Source organism: Castor canadensis, chromosome 12 (genome assembly GCF_047511655.1).
Source record: "Castor canadensis chromosome 12, mCasCan1.hap1v2, whole genome shotgun sequence".
Taxonomy (NCBI): Eukaryota; Metazoa; Chordata; class Mammalia; order Rodentia; family Castoridae; genus Castor; species Castor canadensis.
This window is the reverse complement of record NC_133397.1, coordinates 7,859,202-7,875,632: the sequence shown is the minus strand read 5'-3', so window position 1 is coordinate 7,875,632 and position 16,431 is coordinate 7,859,202. Positions and strand designations below refer to the sequence as shown.

General features: G+C 38.0%; 1 protein-coding gene across 6 annotated transcripts in view; it reads right to left on the bottom strand.

Annotated features, from left to right (window-relative positions):
* Taf1b (TATA-box binding protein associated factor, RNA polymerase I subunit B) overlaps positions 1-16,431 on the bottom strand; it is a 68,445-nt gene that overhangs the window by 27,794 nt on the left and 24,220 nt on the right. For all 6 annotated transcript variants that reach the window (XM_074049151.1, XM_074049149.1, XM_020178720.2 and 3 more), the window contains one exon: positions 16,061-16,160. In XM_074049151.1, the coding sequence (XP_073905252.1) occupies positions 16,061-16,160 (100 nt within the window). The remainder of the gene's footprint in view (positions 1-16,060; positions 16,161-16,431) is intronic.

The window sequence follows — 16,431 nt, the reverse complement described above, 5'->3', positions numbered from 1 at the left end:
CAGTCTGCCAAAAAGAAAAGAAAACAGAAACAGAAACTCTCTAAAAATAGAACTACCAGGTGAAATGTATCTCCACGTTCACCGGAGTATTATTTGCAATAGCAAAGATATAGAACCGACTTAAATGGTCCATCAACAATAAATGAATAACGAAAGAAAATGTGGAGGATATACAAAATGGAATACTTCAGCATTAAGCAAGGAAATTCTCTGTCTTTTGTGACAATGTGGATGGATGAACTTGGAAGACATTATGCTATGTGAAAGAAGTTAGGCACAGAAAGACATACAATACGAAATGATCTCACTTATCTATGGAATTTTTAAAAGTTGAATTTATGTAACTAGACAGGAGTCTGATGATTACCAGAGGCTGGGGGCAAGTGGAAGGAGAGATTGGGAAGTTGCTAGTCAAAGGGTACAAAGTTTCAGATACACAGGAGGAATAAATGTTAGGATCTATTGCACAGCAAAGTGATTACAGTCAGTAATAATGAACTATGTATTTTAAAATAACTAAGAAAGCAAATTTCAAATGTCTCACCATAAAAAATAGTAGGCAAAATAGTGATGGATATGTTAATTACACTGAATAAATTATTCCATGTGACATATGTTAAGACACCACAATGAACCCTATAAATGTATGTAATTATGATGTGTCAATTAAAAACACTATTAATGAAAAAAGATTAAAAACAGTCAACAAAAGGGATTATTACTAGAACTATTTTGTATAATCAAACTCATGATTCTCCAAAAACCATGGTCTACTTAGGGGGAAAATTTTGATGAAGGATTACAATTTTTTAAAAAAATCTAAGAATGAATGACCACTGAAATGCACTTAGGTATTACAGGAAGAAGTACTTAGCATTTCTATTACTAAAAGTTTAAAAATTAGCATTTGGGCCAGCACCAGTGGCTCGCACCAGTGGCTCACACCTGTAATCCTAGCTACTTGGGAGGCTAAGATCAGGAGGGTCACAGGTTTGAGGTCAGTCCAGGCAAATAGTTCATGAGATCCCCATCTCCAAAATAACCAGAGCAAAATGGACTGGAGGTGTGGCTCAAGTGGTAGAGCGCCTGCTTTGCACAAAGCCCTGGGTTCAAACCCCAATTATATTTATATTTATATCTATATATCTGTATCTACATCTACCCATAGGACAGATACAGAACCCAGGAGCACATCAAAAAGATTACTCAGTATGATTAAAGTGGGACTTAGCTCAGGAATGCAAGGATAATTCAACAGTCACAAATCAATAAAAGTGATCCATAACATCCAACAGAATCAAGCACAAAAACAACATGATCATTTCAATGTGCACAGAAAAAGTCTTCAATAAAACTCAATATCCCTTTATGATAAAAACTCTCAACAAAATAGGTACAGAAAAACGCACCTCATCACTTGTCATAATTAAAGCTATATATGACAAACCCATGGCTGACATCATACTTTGGAGGAAAATTTAAAAGCATTTCCTCTAAGATCTGGAGCAAGACAAGGATGCCTATTTTCATCACTCTAATTCAGCACGTAAGCAGTCCTGAGACCAGGGAGTAGCAGCCCAAGTGGAAGAGTGTTTGCTTAATAAGCATGAGGCCCTGGGTTAAATTTCTGGTACCACAAAAAAAAAAAAAAATTAAAATAAAAGCCCTGAAGCAAATGTGGCAGAGCCTACCTATAATACCAACTACTCTGGAGGAGCACAAGTTCGAGGATAGTCCGGGATGGGTAAAATTACCCTATCTCAAAAAGGGGTGGAGGGCTGGGGGCATCACTCAAGTGATAAAGTGCACTGGGTTTAATTCCCAGTGCCACAGTCCTAACCAGAGTAATTACACAAGAGAAATAAAGGGCATCCAAATTGAGAAGGAAGCAGTTCAACTATCCCTGTTTGCAGATGACATATTATATATAGAAACCCTAAAAACTCCACTAAAAAAATGTTAGAACTGATAAATGTTCTACACAGAAATGTTACAGGATACAAGATGAACATACAAAAATCAGTAACATTTGTATACCAATAACAAACTAATTGAAAAAACTTAAAGCAATCTCATTCACAATTAAACATCTTGGAATAAATTTAACCAAGGAGATAAAGCAACCCTATCAATGAAAGCTATAAAACGCTGATAAAAGAAACTGAAGCGCACACTAAGAAAAATGGAAAGACAAACCATGTTCATGGACTGAAAAATTAAAATTGCTAAAATGTTTGCATCACCCCAAGTGATTTACAGATTCATGCAAATCATTATCAAAATAACAATGATATTCTTCACAGAAATTAAAAAAAAAAAACTCCTAAAACTTGGATGAAACTACAAAGATTCCAAATAACCAAAGCACTCCTAAGCAAAAAGAACAAAGCTGGAGGCATAGCAATACCTGACTTCAAAACACACTATAGCCAGGCACCGGTGGCTCATGCCTGTAATCCTAGCTACTCAGGAGGCAGAGGTCAGGAGAATCATGGTTCAAAGCCAGCCCAGGTAAACAGGTCATGAGACCCTATCTCAAAAAACCCATCACAAGAAAAGGACTGGCAGAGCAGCTTAGGTTGTAGGCCCTAGGTGCAAACCCCAGTGCCACCAAAAAAAAAAAAAAAAAAAAAAAGCCCTACAATGCTATGTGATCAGTACAACATAGTGATGGCATAAAAACAAACCCAAAACCAGTGAAATAGAACAGAGAATCCAAAAGTCAACCCAGGACTTACTGCCCACTGACTTCTGACAAAGGCACCAAGAATGTACACTGGACATTCAACAAACAGTACTCAGAAAACTGGAGATCCATATGCAAAGAAACTGCAGGCTGGGTGCAGTGGTTCACCTGTAAACACTGCTATTAGGGAGGTGGAGATCTGAATTACCATTGGAAGCCAGCTGGGGCAAAAAGTTAGTGAGGCCTCATCTCAACAAACAAGCCAGGCAGTGGTGGCACATGGTTGTGAACCCAGTTATGTGGGAGACATAAGGCAGGAGTTCCAAGCCAGCCCAGGCAAAAACTCAAGACCCTATCTGAAAAATAACTAAAGGGTTGGGGGTGTGGCTGAAGTTGTTCAGTGCCAGCCTAGCAACACAGAGAAGGTAAAGGAAGAGGGAGGGGAGGGGAGGAGAAGGGAGGAGAAAGGAGGGGAAGGGAGGAAAGGGAAATGAAGAAAGAAAGGAAGGAAACAGACCTATCTCTAATCATAAACAAAAATCAACTCAAAATGGATCAAGGACTTAAATGTAAGACCCCAAACTATGAAACTACTAGAAGAAAACACAGGGAAATGCTTTAGAATGTTGGTCTGAACAAAGACTTTTTTCGGCTATGACATCAAAGGCATGGATAACTAAAATTAACAAATGAGATCACATCAAATGCAAAAGCTTCTGTACAGAAAAGGAAAAAAAAAAACAAGAGTTAAGAAACGACCATCAGAATGGGAGAAAATACTTACAAGGTATTCATCTGGCAAGAGATAAATGTAGAATACGTAAGTAACTGAACAGCAAAAAACAAAACAAAAAACCCCCCACAATTCAAAAATGAGCAAGGGCTGGATGTGGTGGCTCACACCTGTAGTCCCAGCTATACAGGTGGCAGAGGTAAAAGCATCACAGTCTGAGGCTGACCCCAGGCAAAAGCATGAGATTCCATCTAAAAAATAACTAAAGCAAAAACATTTGGTATGGCTAAAGTGGTAGAGCCTTTGCCTAGCAAGTGCAAGGCCCTGAGTTCAAACTCCAGTACTGCTAATAACAATAATAATATTAAATGGGCAAGTGATCAGAACAGACATTTATCAAAAAAAAAAAATGTACAAATGGGCAACAAGGGGGCTGGGGGCATGGCTCCAATAACAGAATGCCTGCCTAACTAGTGCAAGGACCTGAGTTCAAAGTCCAGTACCACCAAAAAAGCAAAAACAAAAATAAACAAACAAAAAGCCACAAATGCAAACAAACACATGAAAAGATGGTCAGCATGGCTGTCAGTGGAGTGACAATCAAAATCCCATTCGTAACACCTCACCTTAGTTACAATGCTATTAAAAAGACACGCTTTCTTCCTCTTTTATAAAATAACCCAGTGAAGAAAAAAAATCTTTCAAAAACCGCACAAAAGGGTTGGGTTATGGCTCAAGTAGTAAAGTGCCTGCCTTGCAAGCATGGGACCCTGAGTTCAAACCCAACTACCCCCCCCCAAAATTTATAAAAGTGACTCAAAACAACAAATGCTGGTCAGGATTCAGAGGAAACTCTCATACTCTATTCTGAGAATGTAAACTAGTACAGCCATCATAGAAAACAGTCTGGAAGTTGCTCAAAAAGCTACAGAAGAAGCAGGGTGTGGTGGTGCATACTTGTAATCCCAGCACTTAGGAGGCTGAGGCAGGAGGATCATAAGTTGGGAGTCCAGACATAGTAAATCCTGTCTCAGAAAAACACAAAACCTAAAAATTACCACATGCTACTGCAATTCCACTACTGGGTACATATGTAAAGGAACAGAAACCCGTGTGTAAACGAGGTATGTGCGCGTGCATGCTGACTGCTGCACAATTCATAACAACCAAGGTAAGGAATTGACTGAGGTGTCCACTGATAAATGGATAAAGAAAATGTGATATATATATAAACAACAGAGTATTTTTCAGCCATAAAAAGAATGAAATCCTGTAATTTACGGCAATTTCTGAGCCCTCTTGGCTCAGAAATAAGATAAATCTGCCATGTTCTCACTTCTATGTGAAAGGTACAGAATTAAACTCATGAAAGTAGAAAGCAGAACAGTGGTTACCAGAGGCTGTGGAGGCTGTGGGTGTGTGTGTGTGTGTGTGTGTGTGTGTGGAAGATGGAAAGATGATAAGTAGCAGGCACAGAGGTGCAATTAGAGAAAAGGAATAATCTAATGTTCTATAGCACAGTCAGGTAACTATGGCTGACAAAAAAAGAACTGAATACTTCAAAATACCGGGTAGAGAAGACTGAACATTCTCAACACAAAGAGGTAATAAGTATGCCAATTACCTGATCTGATCATTACACACTGTGTATGTGCATTAAAACATTTTACTATATACCTCATAAATATGTACAATTACTACTATAGATCAATTGAAAAACCAAGAAATTAGGCAGACCTGAAATCAATGTGATGTTGTATTTATTAACTACTGAAAGAAAAGTATGAGCCTAGAATTTGTTACCCAGTAAAAATGTCTTTTCAAAACAAGACAAAGTTTTTTAGATCAAGAAAAGCCAGGAGACTTCAAATGTCAGTAGAGCTGTCTTCTAAGAAACGTCAAAAAGCATTTTTTACAGGTGGAAAAGTGGATCTACACAAAACTGCCAGAAATGGCAAATATGTGCATAAATATAAAATGATTTAAACATTTTTAGCTTCTTGAAAGGACAAATGATTGTTGAAAGCAAAAATAGTCCCAAAGTCTACAGATAAAAGTGAAATGTTTTGTACTAAAAGATGGAAGAAGTAGAAATACTGGACCTTTTGTTTGTTTGTTTCTTTTGGAGGGACTGTGGTTTGAACTCAGGGCTTCAAGCTTACAAAGCAAGCACTCCACCACTTGAGCCACACCTCCAGTCAATATTGGTTCTTACGTTATACATGTCATGGCATATTGTAGTTGCGGTAGCCAATAAATTAAAGATGAATACTGTAAACTCTAGACCAACCACTAAAAGAAGAAATCAAAGAAGTGCAGTTAATAAGTCAATAGTAGAAATAAAATGGAATCATGAAAAAAAAATTCAAAAAAAGGCAAGAGAAGAGGAAAAGGGAACAGGGAATAGATGGGACAAATAAGAGCAGGTTGATTGACTTAACCAACCATCGGACAACAAATGGTCCATACATTCTAATTAAAAGGCAGAACTGGAACTGTGGTGTAGCTCAGTGATAGACGGCTTGCCTAGAGTGTGCAAAGTCCTGGGGTGATCATTAGCACTACAAAAATGAGCAAAAAATATACCAAAAAATAAGAAAACCCTAAGAGAGCTTTTCAAACTGTGAGCGGTCAAGACCCAACTATATACTAGCTACCAGAAACTAACTTTAAATATAAGGACAATGACAGCTTAAAAAAAAATTTGGACCAGCACTGGTGGGGTCATGCTTGTGATCGTACCTACTTAGGAGGCACAGATCAGGAGGATCGTGGTTCAGTGCTGGGCAAAGTGAAAACAAGATCCTATCTCAAAGAGACCCAACACAAAAAAGGGCTGGCAGAGTGACTCAAGTGGTCAAGCACCTGCTTAGCAAGTGTGAAGCCCTGAGTTTAAACCCCAGTACTGCCCCCTCAAAAAGTAAAGAGATGGCATGAAAACAATGAAAAAAAGTTGGAATTGGAGTGGTTATGTTAATTTCAGACAACACTGATATGAGAAGAAATATTCACCAGGAGAAAAGGGACATTCATTAAGATAAAGAAATCAATTAAGAAAATAATATATTCTAAATGTTACATGCACAGTAACACCTCCAAAATACTGAAACAAAAATTGAAAGAATGCTAAGAAAAAGCTGCAAATCAAATTGAAGATTTCAATACTCCTCTCTTAGAGCAGCAGTACCTAGTTAAAGGTGGGGGACTGACTCCAGGGTCTCCCACAGATATCAAAATTTGCAAATGCTCGAGTCCCTTATATAAAACAGTGTGGCTATTTGCATACAAACTGTGCACATCCTCCATACACTTTAAATTATCTCTAGACTGCTTTTAATACCTAACACAATGTTAACGCAATGTAAGTAGTTGTTATACTGTATTGTTTAGGGAATAATGATACTTTTTTTTTTTTAGAGTATTTTTGATCTGTGGATATGGGACCTAAGGATACAGAGACCTAATACTGATACAATGAGAAAAAATTAGTATTTGAATGGCTCGGAGCAGAAATAAGCGTAACTCATTTCACCTCTTATTCTATAAAACTTCAGCCTCAAATTGTTAAAACTTAGGAAGGGCAGAGAACAGCTTAAGACATAGTATTTTAGGCTAAAACCCTGAGTCATCACCAGAAATAAATATAACTACTATAGCTGCAGGTACCCTACCACACTGTCCTTATTAGAGCAGGGAAAGATCTTACTCGAGGCTTCAGAGAAACATGGGCTGCGTGGCTATTACAGAAAGTCTCTGACTACTGAGCACTGTATACCACTCCTGCCATCATTCAAACATGTGGTAATAATGAGTCTATTACTATTTGGAACAACACAGAATGAATTTTTGAAAATTACTTTTACAGAGTGAAACTTGAGTGTTTATGGGAATAAACAGAAACTAAAACTAAATTTCTTAATTAAAAAGTAAATTACTCATTAGCTATCAACACCAAGCATATACACTCAGCCCAAGAAGCAATAGCCTTTATAACCAAAGTTACAAAATACCATTTTAAAGAAGCAAGACACATTATCTGTTCCCACAACCATGGAATTCCCGGAACGACTTTGAAAAAAGCCTAGAAACAGGCATATTCACAAGTTAACAGATTTTTAAAATGAAAATTTACTTGTCAAAGCTGACACATATTTTTCTCCAAGCAGCTGTATTACTCTCTGGTTCTCTACCTCAAGGGGAAAGCTTCTCCACCTAAGGCCTGAAGGAACTTGTTGCCATTCGAGTGCTTGTGATGCACTTGTACACTGCATATACCTTCTCATGAAGCAGCGAGAGTGCCTGTCTAGCAAGCATGAGGCCCTGAGTTCAAACCCCAGTGCCACCAAAAACAAACAAATAATTCTCTTGAAAATTCTATTAAAGGACAGGTTTATTTGTTCCCAAGTCATAATCTTCTTAGATCTGTTTTCCTACTGGAAAAGTATGAAAAGTGAACTATTTGATCCTCCAATTTCCCTCTACCTTTAATGTTCCATGATTTCATCTTAAAGAATTTGATGTCTAGCTGTCCACCAGTGGCTCATGTCTGTAATCCTAGCTACTCAGGAGGCAGAGATTAGGATTGTGGTTCGAAGTCAGCCTAGGCAAATAGTTTGAAAGACCTGATCTTGAAAAAACACATCACAAAAAAGAGCTGGTAGTGTGGCTCAAGGTGTAGGTCCTGAGTTCAAATCCCAGTGCTGTCAAAAAAGAAACAACTGACGTCTATTCTCAAGAGGCTTATAATTTGGTTAAAGAAAAGAATACAATAATTTCAGGCACTAGCAAAATGCATAAATAACCTTAATTAAGAAAAAAATCCATATAATTTAAGTAAGAAATCATGTTAAACCCTATTTGATCAGGATGTAAGCTACAAGAACATGCTGGGGATTAAGGGAGAGGAGGAGAAAGGGGTGAAGGTGGGGGAAGTAAGGGAAAAAAAGAAAAAGGGGAGATAGAAGAAAGAGGGGGAATTTTTTATTAGCCAAGACTAAGCAGATAATTAATGCAAAAATGACAACTCAGTTCCATTGATCCCTCCAGAAAAACTGAACAAATATAAAGACAAAAAGACACATCTAGAATTAGGGAGCCAAATTTCTTTTCCTTTTAGCAGGACATTTAAACAAGGCTCGGATAACTAGCCACAGCAATTTTTTAGCCACTAAAAACTGCAGAATTTCAAAAATCAATAATTTTGAAAAACCTTCTCCTACGTGATAGTTTCACAGTACCTTTAGTATTACCCAAGACATGCAATAAGGACTCCAGACATGGAAGGAGCACTTTATACTTCCATATTTTCCTCCCTGACTTCATCCAAGTTCAGTTTTCTGAACTTGCCTCTGTCCAAGTCAAGTAGGTTGGTGTCTACTGTGCTAGCTAGATAAACAGGAGGTATCCTCTGTGTCCTCAGTCCTTTACATCAATGAACCCTAGCCTGCCTGGTTCTTTCTCCCCTCCCTTTTAGTTTTGGCCATTTCTGCCTCATGGCAACCTGTTGGTTTCAGTAACCAGTTTAGAGCCCTCCTTTTTCTTTCTTTTCTTTTCTTTTTCCTTCCTTCCTCCCTCCCTCCCTCTTTCTTTCTTTCTTTTGCCTCAATATCCTACCACCACTTCCTGCTCCCTGTTCTGCCCATCACCCAATCCTTGTGGTTTCCTATGGTCCCTCTTTTTTGTCCTCCTCAAAACTAAGGCCTAACTTGGCCATCCCAGACTACATTCAAAATAAATGTACCAGGCAAGTTACCTAACCTGTTTCAGATTATCTGTAAAATAGGGATAATAATAATAATAGTAATAATGCATACAATATGCTTCATGGGGTAGGTTCAAGTTAAAAAAGAGTTATTAAGTACTTAAAATTGGGGCAGCTGGAACTTAAGTACTACCACTACTATCATTTCTTTTTTTGTTTTTCCCAGGTCAAGTGGTAGCTATAACCACGCTCTGCTTCCTTGTGATTCAGGGACATTTGCCACTGCAAGTGCAAGTATATATGTAACACATCCAATCTCTACTGGGAATGAAAGAAAGTAATTACTAAGGACAGCAGCCCTGGGACACCACTTCCAAGCTTGCTTCCTGTGCTCCAAATCTACTGGAACTGCTCCCACAAAACGTGGCTGAAAAATCTAATACAAGTTGCTCATGAGGACCCACATTCTAACTCAAGGCAAAATGCTAATATTTAGTAATCTGAGATATGTCACTGTATGCTGCATGTTTATTTGTATTTCTAATCATCTACTTCCTTTTGGCTCAATGCTTCAAAACTAGTACTTCATAAAAAAATGGTGAGAAAAACTCTTATTATATCTTTACAGAAACTACTTAAATAGTTTCAAGAACTAGGATAATGAAGCCAGACGCCAGTGGCTCACGCCTGTAATCCTATCTACTAAGGAAGCAGAGATCAGGAGGATCAGAGGTTCGAAGCTAGCCCAGGCAAACAGTTCATGAAACCCTATCTTAAACATCCAAATGGTCTCTAAACTGAAGAAAATGGTCTCTAAACTGAAGAGAACACCCACAGAGTGGGAGAAAATATTTGCTAACTACACATCAGACAAAGGACTGATAACCAGAATATATAGGGAACTTGAAAAACTAAATTCTCCCAAAACTAATGAACCAATAAAGAAATAGGCAAGTGAACTAAACAGAACTTTCTCAAAAGAAGAAATTCAAATGGCCAAAAAACACATGAAAAAATGCTCACCATCTCTAGCAATAAAGGAAATGCAAATTAAAACCACACTAAGATTCCACCTCACCCCTGTTAGAATAGCCATCATCAGCAACACCACCAACAACAGGTGTTGGCGAGGATGCGGGGGAAAAAGGAACCCTCTTACACTGTTGGTGGGAATGTAAACTAGTACAACCACTCTGGAAAACAATTTGGAGGTTACTTAAAAAGCTAGACATTGATCTACCATTTGATTCAGCAATACCACTCTTGGGGATATACCCAAAAGACTGTGACACAGGTTACTCCAGAGGCACCTGCACACCCATGTTTATTGCAGCACTATTCACAATAGCCAAGTTATGGAAACAGCCAAGATGCCCCACCACCGATGAATGGATTAAGAAAATGTGGTATCTCTACACAGTGGAATTTTATGCAGCCATGAAGAAGAATAAAATGTTATCATTTGCTGGTAAATAGATGGAATTGGAGAACATCATTCTGAGTGAGGTTAGCCTGGCCCAAAAGACCAAAAATTGTATGTTCTCCCTCATATGTGGACATTAGATCAAGGGCAAACACAACAAGGGGATTGGACTTTGAGCACATGATAAAAGCGAGAGCACACAAGGGAGAGGTGAGGATAGGTAAGACACCTAAAAAACTAGCTAGCATTTGAAACTAAAGCAGAGAAACTAAAGCAGATACCTTAAAAGCAACTGAGGCCAATAGGAAAAGGGGACCAGGAACTAGAGAAAAGGTGAGATCAAAAAGAATTAACCTAGAAGGTAACACACACGCACAGGAAATTAATGTGAGTCAACTCCCTGTATAGCTATCCTTATCTCAACTAGCAAAAACACTTGTTCCTTCCTATTATTGCTTATACTCTCTCTTCAACAAAATTAGAAATAAGGGCAAAATAGTTTCTGCTGGGTATTGAGGGGGTGGGGGGAGAGGGAGGGGGAGGAGTGGGTGCTAAGGGAGGGGATGGGGGCAGGGGGGAGAAATGACCCAAGCCTTGTATGCACATATGAATAAAATAAAGAAAAAAAAAGAAACATCCTATATAAAACAGGGTTGGCTAGAGCACTAGCAAGCGTGAGGCTGAGTCCAAACCCTAGTACCATTAAAACAAGAGACTTAAACATGCAATTTCAAAGGAGTACTCTGTGTGTGAGAGGTCCTGGGTCCAATCCATAGCACCATAAAAAAAATTAAATGAATAGAGTATTCTAATTCTTGATTGCATTTTTCACCAGGTTTTGAAATTTCCAGTTTCATAATGAATGTCAATGGTGACACATACTTCAACTCTTTACAGTAAGCTTTTCAGGAAAACACCTGTCTAATAAAATCAAAATTTACATATGTGGTCATTCTATTCCCATCATGTGCAAAACAATTACTTATAAACAAAACATACTTTATTAGGAACAAACATATGCTCTGCACTGCCATGAAACAGCCAGGTCAAATTAATTTTTTTTCTTTTTTTTTTGCAGCACTGGGATTTGAACTCAGGGCCTCACACTTACTAGCAGGTGCTCTTACCAAGAGCCCTTTTTCTAAGACAGAGTTCACAAACTATTTGCCGAGGGCTGGCTTCAAAAAAAGAACCTCCTGATCTCTGCCTCCTGAGTAGCTAGGACTATAGGCATGAGCCACCAGCTCCCAGCTTCAAATTAATTTAAAATTCTTGAAAAATAAAAACAGTGGCTACAGTTGGGCATGATGGTGCATTTCTATAATCCTAACACTTGGGAAATGGAGGCAGGGGACCACAAGATTAAAGTCAGCTTGGGCTACAAAGCAAGACCTTATCTTAAGGGGAAAAAAAAGTAGTGGTTAAAATTTTAAAATAATGTAAATAATCTAATAAAGAATTTTTATTTAAGTATTACATTCTATATTGTTATTGTTATTATTTGACAGTACTGGGGTTTGAACTCAGGAACTCATGTTTGGTAGGCAGGTACTCTACCACTTGAGCCACATGCCCACCCTCTTTCACTTTATTTTTCCAGAGTCTCAAGTTTTTGCCCGGGGCGGGACTTGCACCATGCTGCTCCTACCTACACCTCTCACGAAGCTAGGGATAGAAGCACACACCATCATGCCTAGCTTATTTGGTGAGATGAGGGGTCTTCATAACTTTTTGCCTGGGCTGGCCTTGAATCTTGATCCTCCCTGAGCACTGCCTCTTGAGTAGCTAAGATTACAGACTGGCACTACCATGCCTGGCACAGATCATCGTTTGTGAAAATAAGCATGACTTTTATAGCAACACTGCATTGTTATTTTATTTTATTATTATCCAAAGATAACTCACACCAATAAAAGCCACTCAAAGTGAATCTACTTAAAAAATAGGGAACAAGGGCAGGGGGCACAGCTCAAATGGTAGAGCATTTGCTTATCAAGTGTAAGACCCTGAGTTCAAACCCCAGTACTGTCAAAAAAAAAAAAAGTCAAAATTTTATTGGTGAAAATAGTGAAGAGGGATTTGGTTAGGACTTTGAGAAACAATTAAAAAGCATACCAGTAAGTTTATTTCATCTTATTCTGAACAAAATCTAAGTTATAATTATACTTATTTATTAAGTTCACATAACAAAGAATGAATGAGACATTGACTTTTCTTTTTGGTATAAACTTCTAGCAAAAACTGTATGATAACAGACTGTGAAATCCTTTTGAACAAAATCAATTTACAAAAATATTCAAGGGCTACATCAGTTTTGCCAGGGAACTCTCTTATTAATCCCCTGACACCCTAATTTTCCCTTTCAAAGCACCTATGGTGTCACTCTCATTACTGACTTTCTCTTCTTCCACTGTGAACTACAATAGCCCTTCTCCTCCCTTCTCTGTCAGGCATATGCTCCAAGACTCTTAGAAAAGCCCCAGACTGACCTGAAATATGTAATACCTGTTCTCCTACAGACACCTATAATAAAGTTTAATTTATAAACTAGGTACAGTAACAAATTTATAACTAACGATAAAATACGACAATATTATAAAACGTAAACGTGGTCTGTCAAAACTTCCCAGGGACTCATGTGGGCTGTGCAAGCATTCTACCACTTGAGCTACATCCCCAACGCTTTTGGGGTTTTTGGTTTACTTTTTGTTGTTGAGACAAGGTCTTGCTATCTTTGCCCTGGCTGGTCCTGAACCAAAATCCTCCTGAGACTACCAGCATGTACCACCATTCCTGACTTCTTAAAACATTTTATTGTACTTTCACCTCTTCACTTAAAAGAAGTACTTAGAGGAACGGCTTCTCCTTGACATATCTGAATTGTTAACATCACTGTTCATGTGTTTGCAGCCATTAGGTAAGGGTTTCTTGAACACAAACACTGTGATAGTAATACTGCAACAAGTGATCTGGAAACCAAGATGGCTAATGCAGTGACTAGCAGGAGGACAGCACAGACTGTTGACACACTGCACAAAAGGAGGCTTCACATCCTGGGCAGGAGCAAACAGGATTTATCACATTACTCAAGATGGTACCCTATTTAAAACTCAGGACTGGTTTATTTCATTTCTTGAAATTTTCATTTGATATTTTTGGACTATGGTTGACCATGGGTAACTGAAACCATGAATAAAGGAACCTAGTACACTCTACTTCAGTTAGATTCTCATTTGGCAATAAACTGCAAGCAGTTCCCCTAAAATAATTTCAAAGACAACATTTGCTTTCAGTTTATATCTGCATTATATTAACACTGACAAGTTGGAAAGGCACAAACCCCGTATCAACCTGTTTGTGAAAGGATATTTGAATGGAAGGAATTTGAACATTTTTGTTATGACGACATTCTTCTCAAAGCAAACCTTTTAACATAAACATTAATAAAAGGGATCTCCCCAAACTGTGTACTACCAAGTAATAAATTACTTAGGTGAACAAACAAAGATTAAATCTTATATAATTTGACATCCCAATTCTTTTTTTTTTTATACAGTACTGGGGCTTGAACTCAGGGCCTACACCTTGAGCTACTCCACCAGCCCTTTTTTTGTGATGTTTTTTTTTGAGATAGGGCCTCATGAACATTTGCCTGGGATGGTTTCAAATCGTAATCCTCCTGATCTCTGCCTCCTGAGTAGCTAGGATTACAGGTGTGCCTCACTGGCACCTGGCCCCAATCTATTTTTTAATGGCTCAAATTATATTTCTGAAGAAGTGAATCAACTTGTCTTTGAGACATTGAATAATAATAAGTAAAACAATAATGAAAAGTATGTCAAGGTTTCAGATGAAAGTAATTTTATATTTACACACACACACATTATAGTCTGTGCCTTAACTTTTGGTAATGAAACATCAATGGGATTACTTTTTATTGATGCTAAACTTTCTTCAGTTTTGATGATAATCAGTAGATACACAGGTTCAGAATTTATGATGTCCCCTTAATAACTGTGGCTCTCTGCTTTTCTAGGACACCCCTGTTGAATGTATACTAAGTTCATTAGTGGTTCCTCAATCTCAGGCTAAAAGGCCTGTGGGCTTTTCCCTGACCATGTCCTATGGGATTTTCTATTTTATCTGATCATGCCATGTGTGGACCTTTTGCCCTCTGCTTCAAATCAAATCAGTCCCTCCAACACTGAAGCTGATAGTAATAGCCACCCTGCTATACAACACAACCTTACCACCAGCTGGGACTGGGACTAAGGTGAGGGTGACAGATGGGAGCAACCTTAGGTTAAGAATGCTACAAAGACTTTCACTATTCTTACCCAAAGTTCATGTTTCGTTTTGTTTTGTTTTTTAACAAATAAATACTTCCCAAATTATTATTTGCCTTTGGTAAATTTTCTGAGAACCGAGTTCTTGGGGGAATGTTGAGGGAAAGATTTTCAGCTCTTTACCATTCCTGGAAGCTCTGCCTCCCTGATTGTAGCTCTTATCAGAGAATGAGAAACTACTGTGGCATGAAAGAAAAAAACATGACTTTTGATATGAGAGACACATGGGAACAAATCCAGGTTTCATGATTTGCCAATTATATGACCAGGACCAAGTTACTTAACCATTTTGAGCCTTGGTTTCACCATCTTGTAAATTACAGTTATCCTTATTAAATCTAGCAAGCACTCAATAAATGTTTTGGCCTCACACTTGCAAGGCAGGTACTCTAGCCCTGTTTGCTTTTAGTCATTTTTCAGGTAGGGCCTTGCATTTTTCCCTGCGGCCAGTATCAGACAGCAATTCTCCTACCTAAGGCTTCCCACATAACTGGGATTACAGCCTTGCAATACCACACCCAGCTTGTTTTGTTGAGATGGGGGTCTTGCTAACTTTTTGCCCGGGCTGGCCTCAAACTGTGATCCTGCTAATCACTTCCTGAGTAGCTGGAATTACAGGAGTGAGCCAGCGTGCCTAGCTAACAAATGTCTTTTAAACCACAATCTATATCAAGGCTGGGAAGGTCATAAAGGTCTTGAGTGAGTAAATGGAGAAAAACATTTAATAGTGATATTTAGCACATTTTGTACACTAAATAAACCAATGAAATAGAAATAATCTTTGAGTACTATGAGTAGTGATAAAGACTAATAATTAAAAGTCAGAAGTATTTCCATTGGAAAACAGGTCTAAAAAAAAGATAAGCTAACAGAAGGACAAGCTTAAAATGGTGCCTCTTGAAACAATGTAATTTTCTTCTCATTCCTCCAAAGCAACATAAGTGTGCAAGTAACAACAAAACACACATCTTTCTTGAAGAAATCACCTAAGGAAAATAAAAAAATTAAGATTCTCTTCTTCATTAAATTGCAACTAATGTTCCATGATTGGGGAGACTAAAAACTAGATTTCAGACATTTCAGAAAACACCAAATACTAAGTCAGGAAAAGAATATAAATCATACTATGTGTCTTATTAGCGAATACAAAGTAAATAAAAAAGTAATTTACCTCTATGCCAAAGATTCCTTTGTCACGCCCATATATTTTCATCTCTTCTGGAAAATGCTGGAAAGCATTTATATAAGGAATATGGCCCTCTTCAACAAATCTGTATTTTTAAAACAAAGTTTCAATCAGAGTTATATACTGATTTAGCAAAGTAAACTTTGTGGGATTTTTGTTGTTGTTGTTTTGGGGGTTTTTTTTGTGGCGGTACTGGGGTTTGAAAAGTAAATTCTTTTATTTCAAAGGGAAAGTAAGGATTAGTTGGGCTGGGGACATGGCTCAAGTGGTGGAGTATCTGCCTAGCAAGTGAGGCCCTGAGTTCAACCCCTAGTACCACCAAGAAAATTTTAAAAAAAGAAGACTTAGTTAAGTAT